The following is a 19991-nucleotide window of genomic DNA, read 5'->3' on the forward strand; positions in this document are numbered from 1 at the left end:
TGGATTCATGATATAATTTCATGTTATTTATGTGGAGGAAAGCCATTTAAGCTGCATAAGACTTCAAGATGTTTGAAATTTTATACAATGTCAATATCTTGTCGAAAAATGTTGTGGTTTTTGCAACTTTTTCTAAATTTTTGCTTGATATTTATTCATGTATGTATTATTTGAATTAAACATGTGTGTGGAGACCTATAATAAGTAAATAGCAAATGTCCAAATGTTAAGAAAATAAATACATCGTATTTTGTTATTGAGGAATAATGTGTAATCGGTTTCAAGATGTTCTCTAGGTATCAACCTAAAACAGAGACAACTCTTTCTATGCATAATGCAGTGTGCTATATGATCAGGGTTTTACCACTTACAAGTTTTAACCTCGCTGTACTCATGGCTGCTTATGTGATTTGGGCATTGGTTGAAGCCTGTTTGAAACAATAGGGTATTCAGGGTTCTTTATGATGTTAGTACATGAACATTCGTAATTATGCTTCCCAGTCATGTTGTGTACTCAAAATGTATACTGTGCATTTGATTCAATAATATAACAATGATTTAATCAATAAATAATAATTCAAACATTCAAGCTTTATGATGCATAGCACAAATAATTGCATGTTATAAAAATCAAGAGCTTTAAATTGTGTTTTGCTTTATGATGATTTTCAAAACAATGGTCAATAAATACATACATAAGTTTATAACACTCCTGACAGAGTAACATAATAATAATTGTGGTTTCTATATTTATAGATAAACATCATAATTAGCAAAATAATAAAGTGTTACACTTTCTGTATTAAGATGTTTTATCAATACTTTGGAAAAAATGTCTTTTATTATCCCCTCCTTAAAAGAAGAGGGGGTATATTGTTTTGCTGGATGTCTGTTTGTCTCTCTGTCGGTTTGTCGGTAGACCAGTTTGTTTCCGATAAATAACTTGTCAATGGATTGACCGATTGGATTGAAACTTCACACGTGCATTTGCCTTGGACAGTAGATGAACCGTACTGAAATTAGGGTCACTAGGTCAAAGGTCAAGGTCACTGTAACAATAAGTGTGAAAATCATTTCCGATCAATAACTCGTCAACGAATTGACCAATTGGCTTGATACTAACTTCACATGTGCATTGGTCTTGGACAGTAGATGACCCCTATTAAAATTGGGGTCACTAGGTCAAGGTCACTGTCACCATAAGTGTGAAAATCGTTTCCGATTAAAAACTCTTCAAGGAATTGACTGATTGGCTTGGTACTTCACATGTGCATTGGCCTTGGACAGTAGATGACCCCTATTGAAATTGGGGTCACTAGGTCAAAGGTCAAGGTCACTGTCTCAATAAGCATGAAAATCGTTTCTGATCAATAACTTGTCAATTGACCAATTGTCTTGATACTTCACAAATGCATTGGCCTTGGACAGTAGATAACCCCTATTGAAATTGGGGTCACTAGCTCAAAGGTCAAGTGTCTAATCGTTTATGTTCAATAACTTGTCAACCAATTGACAGATTGGCGTGATACTTCACATGTGCATTGGCCTTGGACAGTTAATGACCCCTACAGAAACTGGGGTCACTAGGCCAAAGGTCCATGTCACTGTCTGAAAAAGTGTCAAAATAGTTTCTGACCAATAACTTGTCAACCAATTGACCAATTGACTTGATACTTCCCATGCCCATTGGCATTGGACAGTAGACGACCTCTTTTAAATTTGGGTCACTAGGTCAAAGACCAAGGTCACTGTCACAATAAGTGTGAAAATCGTTTCCGATCATTCATCCGTCAACAAATTGACCGATTGGCATGATAATTCACATGTGCATTCGCCTTGGACAGTAGATGACCCCTATTGAAATTGGGGTCACTAGGTCAATGCCCTGTTTGGGGGGGGGCATATTTCTCCGTCCATGAAACTCTTGTTAACATAGAATTTATAGTACCCTGATAATACCGCAGGTCAAAATGGTGAAGTTAAAGCCAGATGTCCAAATGTGTGTTGTGGGGGTCAAGTGTCACTCATTTCTAGTAATAATTCAACTTTTTATGTCCCCCACTATAGTAGTGGGGGACATATTGTTTTTGCCCTGTCTGTTGGTTGGTTGGTTGGTTGGTCTGTCTGTTGGTCTGTTTGCGCCAACTTAAACATTTGCAATAACTTTTGCAATATTGAAGATAGCAACTTGATATTTGGCATGCATATGTATCTCATGGAGCTGCACATTTTGAGTGGTGAAAGCTCAAGGTCAAGGTCATCCTTCAAGGTCAAAGGTTAAATATATGGGTCAAAATCGCTAATTTAATGTACACTTTTGCAGTATTTCAATATTCAAGATAGCAACTTGATATTTGGCATGCATGTGTATCTCATGGAGCTGCACATTTTGAGTGGTGAAAGGTCAAGGTCATCCTTCAAGGTCAGAGGTCAAATATATGTGGCCACAATCGCTCATTTTATGAGTACTTTTGCAATATTGAAGATAGCAACTTGATATTTGGCATGCATGTGTATCTCATGGAGCTGCACATTTTTAGTGGTGAAAGGTCAAGGTCATTCTTCAAGGTCAAAGGTCAAATATATGTGGCCCAAATCGCTTATTTTATTAATACTTTTGCAATATTGAAGATAGCAACTTGATACTGGCATGCATGTGTATCTCATGGAGCTGCACATTTTGAGTGGTGAAAGGTCAAGGTTATCCTTCAAGGTCAAATATATGGGTCAAAGTTGCTCATGTAATGTCACTTCTGCAATATTGAAGCTAGCAATTTTATATTTGAAATGCATGTGTATCTCGTGGAGCTGCACATTTTGAGTGGTGAAGGGTCAAGGTCATCCTTCAAGGTCAAACGTCATATAGGGGGACATTGTGTTTCACAAACGCATCTTGTTTTTCTAGCTTTTGTAAACATTTGAGATCATTCCATACAGAGATATTCTATATTTGCAAGTCAATACATATACCCTAAATATTTATAAAAAAAGAAAATCTGTGAACAAGTCTCTTTAATGGTGCACAGGATATAGACATCTTCAACATGCAATATTTATTTCTGTATGCATTTAACATTATAGATTAAAGTTGACTATACTATTCGTTATTAAATCTTATTAATGATTATTTCTTTTAAAAATGTTGCAGTAAATGTATTTAACTTAAGAAGGAGTGGAATTCAACATCTACAAGTGCAGCACTGGCATGTATTCTGTTTAATATTAAATTATAAAATTGTATATGCTTGTTAAATGTATTATTGACTGTATTATTTGCCTCCGTGGATGAACATTGTTTTCATAATTTATTCCACATAACATGTAAATTTCTATTAAACAGAGTTATCATACTTACTACAATGTATGTCAGAGTATATTTAAACCCTTTCCCACACAGAAGCAAAGTTAAAATGGCTTTGTGCAAACAGCATAAAACCAGAACAGCCTGCGAGTAACTCACAATCTGTTCAGGTTCTATGCTGTTTGCTGCTCATCAGTATCTAAGGGATGGAAAGCTTTAAAACTTATATATAATAAGAAAGGTCTTTAATTAAATTTAACTTTCTTAGGGACTACAAAGGCTTCAAAATACATATCATGTGATAAAGGGTTAAGATAGCTGTTATATATTCAGTTGTCACAGTACAGGTAGAAATGTGTAAGTGTTAGAGGCACATGGGCCTCATTCTGGGATTACTAGGCTTAATGCATGTGAGTAAAGTGTCATTACATATAGGCCTGTGCAGTCCCTGCAGACTTACCAGCGATGACCCTTTCTACGTTTATTATATGTTAAGTTTAAAGGAGGTTTCTACATGTAAATGAAAATCTAGTGTGGGCACAACATGTTGTCCCTGATAAGCATGTACAAAATTCTCCATCAATCTTGCAGACTTCTGTGGTAAAAAACAAACAAACAAATGTTACATTGAATTTTATTCAACACTATATTTATTTGTTCAACATGCTCATCACAATTCTAGAAGAAACAATTAAATCAACAATATCGTGGAATATCACCATGGGAACAAATACACAGGGTTCACATTTATGGAAATGGTTTAACAGGAATACTTTAAGGACTTGTAATTCAAACACCAATAATTTTATTTTTGGGAAAATAGACCTTGAACCGTAACTTGAAATTATAAATAATACAAAATAATTACATGCGTGTCTTTTTCATATGATTTGATATACAATATGCTATATTTATATATCTTTTTATTTAAATGGTTTGTTCATGATTCAAACTTCTGAAGCTTCTTATACAATTCTTTCTAGTGCTAATACTGATATTATTTCTCTATAATAAACATGAAAAGTGTACAGTGACATCATAATTATGATAATGCTAAACAATAGGGCCAACATGGCCCTAGTTCGCTCACCTGAGAGGAGTCGGTTCATTTAATCAATACCAAACGTCAAACTAGATATTGTCCAGACAAACATCCTGGGCAAGTTTCATCATTATTGAACCAAAACTCTAGCATATGGAGTGTTTTTGTAAGATTTGACCAGGTGACTTATATTTTGAGTTGACCCTCCTTACCAAACATCAAACTTTGCTTACAAAAATAAATATTATGACAAAGATTCATAAAATCTGAAACAAAATTGTGACCTCTAGAGTGTTTACAAGGATTTTGTATAATATAATGAAAATTTGGACAATCTAAGGGCATTAATTATGTGATATATATAAAACCAATCTTTGTACGAAGTTTCATGATGATTGGGCAAAAAATGTGATTTCTAGAGTGTTCACAAGCTTTTTTTACTATATAAATATAAGAAAACTGCCCCCCCCCCCCCCCCCCCCGCCCGGCAGCCATGTTATTCAACTGACCGGAACCATTTTCGAACTCAACTCTCATATCAAAGAAACAAATGTTCTGACCAAATTTCATGAAAATTGGGCCAAAAATGTGACTTCTAGAGTGTTCACATGTTTTCACGCTATACATATAGAGAAAAATGCCCCGCCCACTGGCGGCCATGTTTTTTCATCTATCTGGACCATTTTCGAACTCGTCTGAGATATCATTAAAACCAATGGTTTGACCAACTTTCATGATGATTGGGCAAAAATTGTGACTTCTAGAGTGTTTACAAGGTTTCTCTATAGCCAAATAAGGAAAACTGTCCTCCCCCCTGGCAGCCATGTTATTCAACTGACCGGAACCATTTTCAAACTCAACTCATATCAAGGAAACAAATGTTCTGACCAAATTTCATGAAAATTGGGCCAAAAATGTGACTTCTAGATTGTTCAGATGTTTTCACTTTATACATATAGAGAAACATGCCCCGCCCACTGGCGGCCATGTTTTTTCACCGATCTGGACAACTTTCGAACTCGTCCGAGATATCAATAAAACCAATGTTTTGACCAATTTTCATGATGATTGGGCAACAATTGTGACTTCTAGAGTGTTAACAAGGTTTCTCTATAGCCAAATAAGGAAAACTGCCCCCCCCGGCCGGCAGACGTGTTTTTTAACTGACCAGAACCATTTTCGATCTCAACTCTCATATCAAGGAAACAAATGTTCTGACCAAATTTCATGAATATTGGGCCAAAAATGTGACTTCTAGAGTGTTCACATGTTTTCACTATATACATATATAGAAAAATGCCCCGCCGACTGTCGGCCATGTTTTTTCACCGATCTGGACCATTTTCGAACCCGTCCGAGATATCAATAAAACCAATGTTTTGACCAACTTTCATGATGATTGGGCAAAAATTGTGACTTCCAGAGTGTTTACAAGGTTTCTCTATAGCCAAATAAGGAAAACTGCCCCGCCCACTGGCGGCCATGTTTTTCAACGGACTGGAACCACTTTTGAACTCGACCAACATATCATTAAGGCAAACATTTTGACAAAGTTACATGAAGATTGGGCATCAAATGTGACTTCTACAGTGTTTACAAGGTTTTTCTTTTTTTTACCTAGTGACCTAGTTTTTGACCCGGCATGACCCAGTTTCGATCTCGGTCGAGATTTTATTGGGGCAAAGCTTTTGACTAAGTTTCATGAAGATGGGACAAGAAATGTGGCCTCTAGAATGTTTACAAGGAAATGTTTACGGACGGACGGACATACGACGGACAAAGACCGGTTAGAAAAGCTCACCTGAGCTCAGGTGAGCTAAAAACGCTATAAACTGTTTTTTATAAAAATGAAGTACATGTTCATGAATTATGCTATTATGCTATCTCTTTATACATACTTTAAACAATAAAATACAATTCAAAATTTGATACTGTATACACAGTTGACAAGCCCCTATAAAGTAGGAGTGGACAAATGTCAATGGCCAGTATATAGGACTTAAAATGAATCAAATCGGTTAAAGTTGTTCACATATCATATTTCATCATGAAAAGCTGTGATCCAAGGTATAAATACATATGGGCCTTGAACAATGGGTTTAATGCATTTGCGTAGAGTGTCGTATCTGGGAAGAAGCTTTCCGCTTTTATGATATTTTTCATTTAATGAGTCTCTTCCTTGCAAAAATCTAATTTAAGCGGAGAGTGTCGTCCCTGACTAGCCTGTGCAGACTGCACAGGGTAATCTGTAACAACATTGTACGCACATGCATCAAACCCCCCTTTTTCACAGAGCACTACACATATTAATATATTCAATAACCTACATTGATATCCTAGTACTAGTACAGATAATTTTAGCAAACATGGGCTCTGATGATAAAACAAATTGCGTATAAATTTCACAAACATCAGGTCCAATTCTCTCAATACAAAAGACCACTTATGATGGAGAATAAAATAAATATGGCTCAAGTTACTTGGTGAATGGAATATCTAAATCTAGAGACAAATACCAACAATAACTAGCCTTCACATTTTTCAGCAAAAAAGATTCTGACATGAAAAAAATAGAATTACGAAGTTACATCTAATTTACTGTTAAAGCCCCTACATTGGTACAGCAACTTCGAGAACAGGAATGTTGGAAGCTTTTATTCAAAACACAGTGTTACAAACTAAATCTATAAAAACACTACAACTTACTATTTAAAATATGGATTAAAGATAGAAATCTTACATAAACTATATTCTTTCATCTAAAAATCATACATATATACTGTCGTTACTACCAACCTTCCTATGATTTAAAAAAAAATCTTAGTATAAAACATATGTACAATTTCCTATTGGGCGACATTCTACTTATGCTACCGGGTACTTATCTTTAGAAGGCATCTAGAAGCTAACTGTTGAAAGCAAAGAACATAAGTATGCATAATTACAAGAAACATTTTAAAGTGATAAAATAAGATACATAAAAATGTCCATTCTATAGCTGAAAAAAAGATAAGTACAATCATGAATATCAATAATTAATGTCAAACATAAGGTGCCATTATATTAACCCTTCCCACTCAGAGCAAAGTGAAAATGGCTATGCGCAAGCAGCATAAAACCAGAACAGCCTTCAAGTAACTTTTATGCTGTTTGCTGCTCATCAGTAACTTAGGGTTGGAAAAACAGCCTTTAAAACTTGAATATAGTAAGAAAAGTCTTAAATTATATTTAACTTTTTAAGGGTCCACACTATTGAAATGCTTACTTATAAAGTTAAAATTAATTCTTCTAAGAAGAGTTGAACTCTGTTTACAAGATCGTGAACAATCTAATGAAAAATGCTACTTGAATATGATTACTAAACATGAGCATATCTGTGAATTTACATGTACTATTAAACTTAAAATACAAAGAAACATGCTTTAAGCACTGATGATCCCTGTAAAGTTAGACAGCCTTATTCAAATGTCTCCAGATTAAACTATTAAATCTATTAATAGTTTAAGCTTGGCAATAGTAATATGGCACTGACCTTTATGCATGAAAAAATAAAACTACATTTACACGAACGAATAAGTTTCAATCTTAGAAGCAATTTAAATCCGTTGAAGCATCCTTCACTCGGTTCTAGTTTACTATAATGGCCTCACTCAACTTATTCAAAAACAAAACAGAATGCAAATATAGAAAACAATCCATGCAGTGTAAGTTTGTTTTTTCTAATAGAGTACCAGATCAATATTGTCGAGGTATAACATTGCAAGGAAGGACAGAATATCTGATAGAAAGTACATCCTAATATGCCTACAGTTCAATCAAAGCCGGGGAATAACAACACTTGAGGTAATATGTAACAATTGTACAAATGATTGCTGATATTTTTTTGCACTTTTAAAATACATACAAAACAGCACCATATAACAGCGTAGTATCCAACATTAAACATGAACCTGACATAACAACATGACCTCAGGAATGACTAGAAAGAGTACAGGGATAATGTCAAAATACAATCTCACTAAAAACAGACGTATAACTGGGGAACACAAGGGTATAAACAATATTTAAATTGCACATAACAATAAAACATAATGCAACTGATGAAATGATTCAGGTTGCAAGTTTTGATTAAAAAAATTTTTTAAAGGCAACCATTCTTAAAGATATTGTAAACATTTGCTTTTATTTTGATGGGGCAAATGGCGTGTTAATCATGTTTTAATAAATCTTCAACAGCTATATTTCTTTGAACTTCATAGCGATCAACCATGAAAATGTTGTACGGATTAAGAAGTTAAAAAGATACATTTTAGCACTTATTATTTTTGTAATAACAACAATAATACATAATTGTGAACTGTATTGAAAATTAAACAAGTGTCTGAACTCGTTTAACCATAATGACACAATGGCTCATAAGCGTTCACCTGAGTTCATGGCCACCAATTGTTGACGACTTAACCAGTAGTGTTATTACCACACTGCACATGACTCGGGGCTCAAAGACGACCTAATTTGGCCAAGATAAACATTCTGACCAATTTTCATCAATATCAAGTCATAAATGTTTTGACCTGGAGACCTTATCATTCAATGCATGTGACACATATTTAAACTTAGCCTAGATAATGTTAAGATAAACATCCTGACCACAGTTTATCAAGATCATGTTTTAAATGTGGTCCTTAGGGTGATAGCAAGGTTTATTATAAGATAGACCATGTTTTATCAAGATTTTATCATTAATGTGGCCTCTAGAGTGGTAACAAGGTTTTTCGACATGGTGATCTAGTTTTTGGTACGTGGACCCATATGAACTTTACCTAGATAAACATTCTGACCATGTGTAATCAAGATTACGTCATAAATTTGGCCTCTGCCAATAACAAAGTTTTTCTAAGCTTTGACCTAGTGACCTAGTTTTTGGACGCATATGATCTGGATTCAGCTCAGCTTAGATATTATCAAGATAAACATTGTGACAAAATTTAATCAAGATTAGACAAAAATATGGCCTCTAGAGTAGTAACAAGCTAATATTTGATGATGTAGACAATCACTGCAATGTTCATGATAAAGGATGCCAGATACAGAGTGATCATACTTGCTCATCTTCAGCTCTTCATGCTTAAAATACAACATAAAAAGTTCTTCTTATTACACAATCTGACTTTGGCAATCCAAATATTTGTGAACAAGCACCAAAATATTGAACATTTTTGACAAAAAAGCACATTCACCTACTTGTGACATGTTTGTACACAATTACAACTAAATGAGGCAAAGAAACTATGTGTATAATATCCATCACGACTGATAAGCCATAAGCCATCATGGCTCAACTAATGAAATAATGCAAGCAGAAGCACATCAGAAGAAATAACAACAAAGCACTACTATGACTAACCAATATGCGTAAGTAAAGAAAAAAAAGATCGCCTATAAATATCTCTTTCTTAAAGTCTGTTTCAAACTTATAACCATCAAATTCTATTTTAACTTTCCTTGAAATGCTCACCCTTTTTAAAATCTTCCATCCACCATTAATTACACAACTGAAGCCTGTTTTTTCTCCAAAAAATCACCTCATTTCAAAGACAAGCACTTATTTTCGATGACTAAAACATACACTTAATTTTTTATCCTGCTTTAAACATGTCAAGTATGGTAGACAATGCATCTAGTAATTTATTGTCATTCTTTTGATTTGGTTTGTCTGCTTTTTGTTATATACATGTAGTCTGTTTCGTACGAACATTCTGTCTCAGTTGAAAGTTAAACAAACATCTTCCTTCTCTACCAACCATTCCTTTAACATTTTCAGTGCGGGAACCGAATTTTGAAGGCCTGTGCAAACAGTTTGGATCCAGATGAGACGCCACAGAACGTGGCGTCTCATCAGGATCCAAACTGTCTGCTATTCTGATAGTATTCTTTGAAAAAAAATCGAAGAAAATGCTAATTTTAGAAATTTAGCAGACAACATTTTAGCAGACGACAAATTTCCCAGCATGCAAAGGGATAACCCTCTCCCACTCAGAAGCAAAGTGAAAATGGCTATGAGCAAACTGCACAAAACCAGAACAGCCAGCAAGTAAATTGCAGTCTGTTCAGGTTTTATGCTGTTTGCTGCTCATCAGTATCTTCTAGTTGGAAATGAAGCCTTTTAATCTTGAATCAAGTAAGAAAGGTTTTTAAATAAATTTAAGTTTCTAACGGAATACATAATGCGTCAAAATAGGTTTTACCTCCCTCCCAAGATAACAATATATTAACAAAGCAACAAGTTATCCCCACCCAAACATTCCACCATGACCTATTCCTATAATTGCCCTATGTTAAACTACATTGCCCTATAATCATGACAACATTAGAACCGTGCTCTGTGAAGAGGGGGTTTCATGCATGTGCGTAAAGTGTCTTCTCATATTAGCCTGTGCAGTTAGGCTAATCAGGGACGACACTTTCCGCTTTTAGGATATTTTTTGTTTAAAAAAAGTATTTTTTTAGCAAAAATCCAGTTTTGGCAGAAAGTGTTCCCTGATTAACCTGTGCTGACCACAGATGCTAATCTGGGACGACACTGTATTAACCCTTTCAGTGCGGGTACCAAATTTTAAAGGCCTTTGCAAACAGTTTGGATCCAGATGAGACGCCACAGAACATGGTGTCTCATCAGGATCCAAACTGTTTGCTATTCTGATAGTATTCTTTGAAAAAAATAGAACAAAATGCTAATTTTAGAAATTCAGCAGACAACATTTTAGCAGACGACAAATTTCCCAGCATGCAAAGGGTTAAACCCCCTTTTCATTGAGCGTGGCTCATAATAATGGATTTCATTTTTTTATGTTGATGAGTCTTTTACACTCTGTGATAAATGATTATCATTGCACGATCCTTTTTAGCAGCAGTATGCACTCAGCATACACAACTTTTAATGAATACTTTTCCTGATGCTTACAGTTAAAAAATGGTGCAACATGTTAGGAAAAACAGGCTTAGAAAAGTTACCAAAATACATGCAACCCAATCATTATACATTGTACTATAACATTAAGAAACATATAACTGTAATTTACTATCTTAATGGCAACAAAATATTTAATTAAAATAAAAGTTAAAAACGAATGATATTCCATGAATCAAAATGTAACACATAGCAAGTTACATAATTGTACTTATATAACCACCCATTCAGACAAAAATGTATCGAAAAGCACTTGCCTGTAGATAAAATTATAAATTAAAATTAAAGGAATAAAATAATTATTCTGAGTACCACTTATATGTATGTATACTTCATTCACCTATCAAATTTGTAATGTTTCTGATATATTTTGACAAACATTGTATGTCTCGATGTCTTGACAAAATGACTTTAAAAATTAAAAAATATGATTCAAAGTTAAATCATGATTTGTATGAAATGATCAGAAAGCAAAATATTAAATTTCAACTGATTGGATTTCACTACTACACACAAGGAACCTGAAAATTATTTTTCAATAAAAATTTATTAAAAATAAACAATATAAGCATCTAAACATGTAAATAATAATGTGCTACACTGAGGTAAACCAATGGCAGTTTCAATGAAGTACATAATAATGAAGGTGAATACATAAGTGATGAAACGCACAGCTCATTTTGGTATCCCAGGCTTTTCTGTTGTCATGGTTACAATTTTGTGCCCCCCTCTGACATCTGAGACAGAACACTGTCATCACCAATTGGGCTTTCACTGAAAGGAAACACAACTACCCTACTGACCTACATTTATTACATAACCATTTCCCACTCAGAAGCAAAGTTAAAATGGCTATATGCAAACAGCATAAAACCAGAACAGCCTGCGAGTAACTTGCAGTCTGTCCAGGTTTATGCTGTTAGCTGCACTTCAGTATCAACGTGTAGGAAATGAAGCCTTTAAAACTTGAATTAAGTAAGAAAGGTGTTTCAATAAAAAAAAAAAAGCTTTCTAAGGGACTACCAATGTGTCAAAATAGGTATCTAAGTGGGAAAGAGTTCATACAAGAATTCTATAACCATATATTACTTTTTATTGCTTTTGATTTCTAACACTTACATGGACTTGCACACAAATTTTCACAATTTTGAACACTAAGACCTGGGTACAATAGAGGGGACCCAATAGGGAGAATAAAGATTGCAGCACCAAGCTAGTTTGCTGTAGACTACTCACAAGGATCCCTGTACATGTTCCTTCTGTGCGTGTTTCCGATACTGTATATGCGCCTGCTCCAGCCCTATCACGCAGCGCAGTATCTCATTGATCATCTCGAAGCATGATTTGCTGTCCTCAATCTCCATGGGAACGCAGAACTTGCCCCCCGTGTAGACCTCCAGGGCACCACAGGCGTCTGACAATAAGCGATTGTAAGATTACAGTACTCCAAAAGATTCTTAAAAGGTTAACCCTCTCCCATATAGATACATAAATCGAGATTGAGTTATAAATGTTGCCTCTAAAGTGGTAACAATTTTTTCCAAGGTTTGACCTGGTTATCTTGTTTGTGTCAATTTTGACCTAGATAATGTCACAATAAACAATTTGAATTTCAGAGCTTCACAGTTAAGATTTAACCTCAAGACATTGTTTATAAACAAACATGTCTCTGAATCAAACTTTGACTAGATATTGCAAATATAAAATTTTGACCAAGTTCTATAAAGATTGAACAATAAAATGTATTATGTCATGAACTCTATAGTGGAAACAAGCTTTTTTTTAGTTTTGACCAAGTGACTTATTCTTTCGAAGCATGTGACCTACATTAAATTGGGTCAACATATTGCAAAGAATACAAGATAAACATTTTGACCATCTTATCATGATTGAGTCATACATGTTGCCACTGATGTGACAGCAAGTTGTTTTTTTTAAAGATTTGTAATATTGACCTAGTTTTTGAATGCAAATAACAAATATTCAAACTCGGCCTATATATTGATAAAAATACACATTCTCACCAAGTTTCACCAAGAGTAAGTAAAAAAGTGGCCTTTTGAGTAATCATGAGGTTTTCCTAAGATTTGACCTGGTGACCTTGCTTTAACATATACCCGACCCAGATTCAAACTCAGCCTAGATATTGTCAAGTTGAACAATCTGAGATTTGATTAAATAATGTGGCCTCCAGTGTGATAACCAGCTAAAAGCTGACGCAACACCACACGCATTAAACCTTTCCCACTCAAAAGCAAAGTGGAAATATGTTTGTGCAATCAACATAAAACCAGAACAGCCTGCGAGTAACTCTCAGTCTGTTCAGGTTTTATGCTGTTTGCTGCTCATCAGTATCTTAGGGTTGGAAATGAAGCTTTTAAAACTTGAATCTAGTAAGAAAGGTCGTTAATTAAATATAACTTTCTAAGGGACTACAAATGCGTAAAAATATGAATCTAAGTGGTTAAGGGTTAATCAAACATAAGGTGCTCACAATAGCTCACTATGAGCCCTTTGTGCTTTTGTGAGCTAAAATATAAATATAAAAATAAAAAAACTTATTACAAATTTCTTCTTACAAACCACAACTCCAAAAAGACTTCCCTAATTTGACTAGATATTGTTCATGCAAATGCTCACTTGAAAACTGAACAATAAAACAGGTTATAAATAGTTCAAACCATAATAAGTCAAAAGACACCGCATGAACATAAACTTATTACACCTTCAGCTAATGCACACAAGAACTATTGGCTTACTCCATGAAATGACAAGAATTGCCCCAAGACAGCATGCTCAACTATTCTTCCACTTTGTTAGCATAATGTACATGTTGTGTCAGTCACCTGACTAATATAATGACCACAAAGACATGTTCCAAGTTGAATATCTGTTGTAGCTATAAAGTATACCAAACAAGCAGATTAACCCTTTGCATGCTGGGAAATTTGTCGTCTGCTAAATTGTCGTCTGCTGAAGTTCTAAAATTAGCATTTTCTTCGATTTTTTTCAAAGAATACTATCAGACTAGCAAACAGTTTGGATCCTGATGAGACGCCACGTTCTGTGGCGTCTCATCAGGATCCAAACTGTTTGCAAAGGCCTTCAAAATCCGGATCCCGCACTGAAAGGGTTAACATTTATAAATGGGGCTCTGTGAAAACGGTCTTTAATTCATGTGCGCAAAGTGTCGTCCCAGATCAGCCTGTGCAGTCCACACAGGCTAATCAGGGACCATACTTTCCACTTTTATGATATTTTTTATTTACAGAAAGTCTCTTCTTTGCAAAAATCTAGTTAGGGCAAAAGTGTCATCCCTGATTAGCCTGTGCGGACTAAACAGTATAATCTAGGACAACACTTTATGCACATGAATTAAAACCCATTTTCACAGAGAACGGCTAAAATTAAAACAAGAAATGTGATGATGCCAGGAAATGAGATTTGTTAAATGTTTACCAATTAATTTAGCTGAATTTAGTTAACTTTAAAAGGTCTGCATATAAGCTACTTCCACAGAAACACAAAACCTCTTTCCAGACTAATGTTATTGCGCAGAAACTGTTCATCGGCATGTGTAATCTTAGTAACAGTGACCTTGACCCAGCTAGCCCCAGATGAAATCCAAGCCTGGGTGGTCATGTAAGCTACATAGAAACATAATTACAGTATGAAACCTGCATACGGACTCAATTTATTGAGTGGAAACAGTTTGTTTTTTATCTTATATTGGTAACAGTGTCCTTGATCCCTCTTACTACAAACATAGGTCTGCATGTACGATAATGTACCTACACACAAAATAACAGACAAATACCTTCATCAAAACTCAAGTTATTGAAGGGAAACTATTTTTAGTAAAAGTGACATTGAGCCCACTAGCCTTGATTGAAATCCCTCCCTTGATAAACCTGAAACCTACCCACAATTTCAGCATAATAACTTAATCCTAACTTAAGTTATTACATGCCAACTTATATATTGCTATCAACAGGGACCTTGACCCAACTGGCCCCAAATGTAACCCAATGCTAGGTCAACATGTTATCTCAAGGAGTTTCTGCAAGTAAACATTTACTCAAATTTTCAGTACATTAAAATTTGATACAGACGCTTATTCCCCACCCACAACACATGATTGCACACAAACAATTCAACTATATATTCTACAGTGGGTAAAAAGACAAAGAGCCATTATTCAGCCAAAACTGAATGCAGTAAAAATACTTGATTTTCAATCATATACACCAAGAGGTCATAATAAACTGTGAAAGTTTTAGCAAGATTTGCCAACTAGTTTTAAAAGAGGTAAAAAAAATGGAACTATATGTTTAAAAGTAGAAAAACAGACAAAGGGCCATAATTCTCCCAAATTTGCAGCACTTAAACTTCCTTTCTTTATGGTCATTAACAAATAAGCGTCATTCAACTATTAAAGTTTCAGCAGGATCCATTTGATCAATCAAAAGAAATTGAAAGTTTCAGGTGTACAATCATATCAACATAAATAGCATAGTTATGCTTAATTGCAGACAGAGTTACGGGCCTTGGTCTATGATCTTACATGATGTAATGATCCCAAAAACATATGAGAAGGTTACATTGAATATTTGTAGTGCCAGTATTAACAGAGATGTGTACTTCTTGCAAGTAAACCCATGCCTACCTTTCATCTTAACACAAACCTTTACCAGACTTTTACAACCACAAACGTGTTCATAATCCTACTAAAATGTTGTTATAGAAACAATAATATTGAAATGCTGCACTTTATTAGGCACATGCAGGGGCCAACAACGACGTTTGGGTGACCATGAGTAGAACGGCTCTGACTTTTCAGTGAATAGTAGAGCTTACAACATAAATGTGCATAAAAAAGTGTGATAGCTAACTAAAACAAAAATTGTTATAATAAATGAAAGTTATATATGGAATAGACATACCTGCAACTTCTTTCAGATACAAAAAGCAAACAATTTCATTCAGATGAATTTCAAAAACAAACACCACATTAAAAAACTGCTATTAATAAGTTAAGATGATTTTAGTTTTAAATTATAAAATGTGTAGAAGAATCCCAAAACATTTAAATACTTAAAAACAGTAAATGTGTCCACAACGACCCACAAAAGCAAATGGACACATAAATAAGTGTTGGGGGACAGACTGTCAGTCATCGTGTTAACTCATTATTTAAAAAAAAAAAAGTAAAAAAATAACATAGATTAATAACTCTAAATTTAGTTTTTGAGATTCACACTGGACACAATTTAAAGATAACAAGAGATTGCCAAGCAATATGGTCCCCTACCGGTTAAACTCCACCATTGTCAGTAATTTTTTTTTTTATAATTTGTGTTGCCATAGCAACCACAATTTTTGATGTAGGAACAAAATGAATTTACATGCATAATCTCCATAATGCCATCTGTCCATGTTTCAAGTTTCATGAAAAAATATGAAGAACTTTTTAAGTTATCGCAGGATCCAGAAAAGTGTGACAGACAGACTGACAGACTGACACACAAAGCGCAAACCATAAGTCACCTCCGGTTTCACCGGTAGGGGACAAAAAGTAACAAAGGGCAACATTTACGGGTCTTTTTACCCTAAAATGCGATGTGGGATTTGGCTGTTTATTGACCTTTACATATGTTTTATAAAATTTACATTTTCTGAAAATTTGACGAGCCAACACCAAAAATGCAGACACTTTAAACAAAATCATACATTGACTGACAGTTTGGAAACAATGTTCCCCCTTCTGGGTGCGTAATAATGCAAAACTTTAAATCAAGACAAAACACTTGAATGTTTGAAAATTGAAAGACCATAAATTTGGCATATTTCATACAGAAATATTTTTTTTGACGCAAACTTATAGCACATTAAGAAACTCAAAATTTTAATATTCTAATTAAAGAACTTAGTCCAAGAAATAGCAGCAGGGATTTAAACTGAAGCAGGATCATGTAGACTGGACAATGATGTTTGAATCTAACCAATTAATTCTAGAATCATGCGTGATGCTGTGTCCATCAACCAACTTAAAAAACACTAGAAACAAGAGATGTGTTCGTCAGAAACACAATGCCCCTTATTGCGCCGCTTTGAAATATATAAAAAATGACCTTTGACCTTGAAGGATGACCTTGACCTTGAACTTCCACCACTCAAAATGTGCAGCTTCATGAGAACGCAGCTTTGAATCAATTTTTTTGTTGACCTTTGACCGTGAAGAATGACCTTGACCTTGAACTTCCACCACTCAAAATGTGCAGCTTCATGAGATACACATGCATGCCAAATATCAAGTTGCTATCTTCAATATTGCAAAAGTTATGGCCAACGTTAAAGTTTTTTTTTCGGACGGACAGACTGACATACTGACTGACATATTGACGGACAGTTCAACTGCTATATGCCACCCTACTGGGGGCATAAAATATATTGTAACATAAATTGGATATTTAGACTTATGACCATGAACACAGCATTAAACATGTATGCAAAATCAAATTGTTAGTCCAGGAAAGTTATTGTACAACAAAACATCCCATTCTGACCCTATGTTCAAATAGTGTAAACAATTTATTATTCATGGGACATTAATTTTTGTAGATTTCGGGGGTTGACTGATATTTTTGTTTTTCCCAAAACGAAAACAAGATGTGTTTGTGAAACACAATGTCCCCCTATATGACGTTTGACCTTGAATGATGACCTTGACCTTGACCCTTCACTACTCAAAATGTGCAGCTCCATGAGATACACATGCATTTCAAATATAAAATTGCTAGCTTCAATATTGCAGAAGTGACATTACATGAGCAATTTTGACCCATATATTTGACCTTGAAGGATGACCTTGACCTTTCACCACTCAAAATGTGCAGCTCCATAAGATACACATGCATGCCAAATATCAAGTTTCTATCTTCAATATTGCAAAAGTATTCATAAAATAAGCCATTTGGGCCACATATATTTGACCTCTGACCTTAAAGGATGACCTGGACCTTTCACCACTCAAAATGTGCAGCTCCATGAGATACACATGCATGCTAAATATCAAGTTGCTATCTTCAATATTGCAAAAATACTCATAAAATAAGCGATTATGTCCACATAATTTTGACCTCTGACCTTGAAGGATGACCTTGACCTTTCACCACTCAAAATGAGCAGCTCCATGAGATACACATGCATGCCAAATATCAAGTTGCTATCTTGCATATTGAAATACTGCAAAAATGTACATTAAATGAGCGATTTTGACCCATATATTTGGCCTTTGACCTTGAAGAATGACCTTGACCTTTCACCACTCAAAATGTGCAGCTCCATGAGATACATATGCATGTCAAATATCAAGTTGCTATCTTCAATATTGCAAAAGTTATTGCAAATGTTAAAGTAGGCGCAAACCAACAGACCAACCAACCAACCAACGAATAGACCAACCAACAGACAGGGCAAAAACAATATGTCCCCCACTACTATAGTGGGGGACATAAAAAATGAAAGACACAAATATGTATTTATTTGTTAAAATCTGTAACCCACAAATAATCATGTTCACAAAAAATCATCTCTTGTAAAAACCACAAAATTGCATGCTGACAAATATGAATAGTTTTACAGCATCCAAAAAACGAAACTCAAGAGAGGAAAGAATTGATTGTTAACCTACAGTATTCTTTTAATAAAGACAAGTGACCAAATGCCTAAACAATACTGGATGAAACATACATTTCAAACATACATCAAAGAAACAATCCATCTCAAAAGAGTCATTTTGACTCCTAGTTTCCCAAACTTCCCTGAAGTCCCAGATTAATCCCTACTTTCGGCACATTTCCCATACCTTGCATTGCCTCCATCTTCTCCATGTTGCTAAAGAAGATGGCGTGAATCTTCTCCATCTGGCGGTCTGTGTCGATGTCTATCGTCACGTCGGTGGGGGGCTGGGGACCGGACACGGGGGTGCATCCGGAGCTGCTCTGGACTGCCTCGTTACAACTGGAAAAGACAGGGATAACTATGGTCATTAAACACATTTATGCCTAGCGTCTAGAAAACAGGCCTTGGCAAACAGCATAGACCCAGATGAGACGCCGCATGATGCGGCATCTCATCAGGGTCTGCACTGTTTGCTTAAAGGAATTTCTGTATGAAATATTTTAAATATAGAAATAAATATACAAGACATCCCTAATTTTGGAAATAAATAGATTCAATTTTGAAGGATGGGAGAGTCCACTAGGCATAAATGGGTTAAGCTTAATGTACATAGCAGTTTATTAATTCTTAACTGTTCTTGTCATAACTTATTAATATACTATTGTTCTTTTTCTTATTGTCACATGGTTTATACAACTAAGCTACAAGTGGCATTTCTATATTTTCAAACACAATTTATTTTACTGTAAAACTGATTGAAGAGCAATTTGCTATCAAATTACTGTGAATACAACTATGATGTTTGCTATATTCTTTACAAGAGCCCCCTAACCCAGTGACTCCATACATTGTGTACAAGGTACATACTAGAGCCATTTTCACTACATTGTGTACATGGTACATACCAGAGCCAACGTCCATTGAGAAAGGCAGCAGGGTGGTAGAGGTTCAGACGCTGACTGTTACCACAGCACACTTTCGTCAACACATCCAGC

General features: G+C 35.0%; 1 protein-coding gene and 1 long non-coding RNA gene across 2 annotated transcripts in view; one reads left to right on the forward strand and one right to left on the reverse strand.

The window, feature by feature from the left end:
- On the forward strand, positions 1-3350 carry LOC127836609 (uncharacterized). Its single transcript, XR_008028843.1, has 2 exons — positions 1-1319; positions 1461-3350. It is a non-coding gene; the product is annotated as an uncharacterized LOC127836609 (long non-coding RNA).
- Positions 3351-3923: 573 nt separating this feature from the next.
- LOC127836606 (ras GTPase-activating protein 3-like) overlaps positions 3924-19991 on the reverse strand; it is a 71199-nt gene continuing 55131 nt past the window's right edge. The window contains exons 17-20 of the mRNA XM_052363274.1: positions 19902-19991; positions 19181-19335; positions 12550-12727; positions 3924-12087 (exon numbers count right to left, since the gene is read on the reverse strand). Coding sequence (XP_052219234.1) covers positions 12024-12087; positions 12550-12727; positions 19181-19335; positions 19902-19991 — 487 coding nt within the window. The 3' untranslated portion in view covers positions 3924-12023. The remainder of the gene's footprint in view (positions 12088-12549; positions 12728-19180; positions 19336-19901) is intronic.

The sequence above is a fragment of the Dreissena polymorpha genome, chromosome 6, assembly GCF_020536995.1.
Source record: "Dreissena polymorpha isolate Duluth1 chromosome 6, UMN_Dpol_1.0, whole genome shotgun sequence".
Classification (NCBI taxonomy): domain Eukaryota; kingdom Metazoa; phylum Mollusca; class Bivalvia; order Myida; family Dreissenidae; genus Dreissena; species Dreissena polymorpha.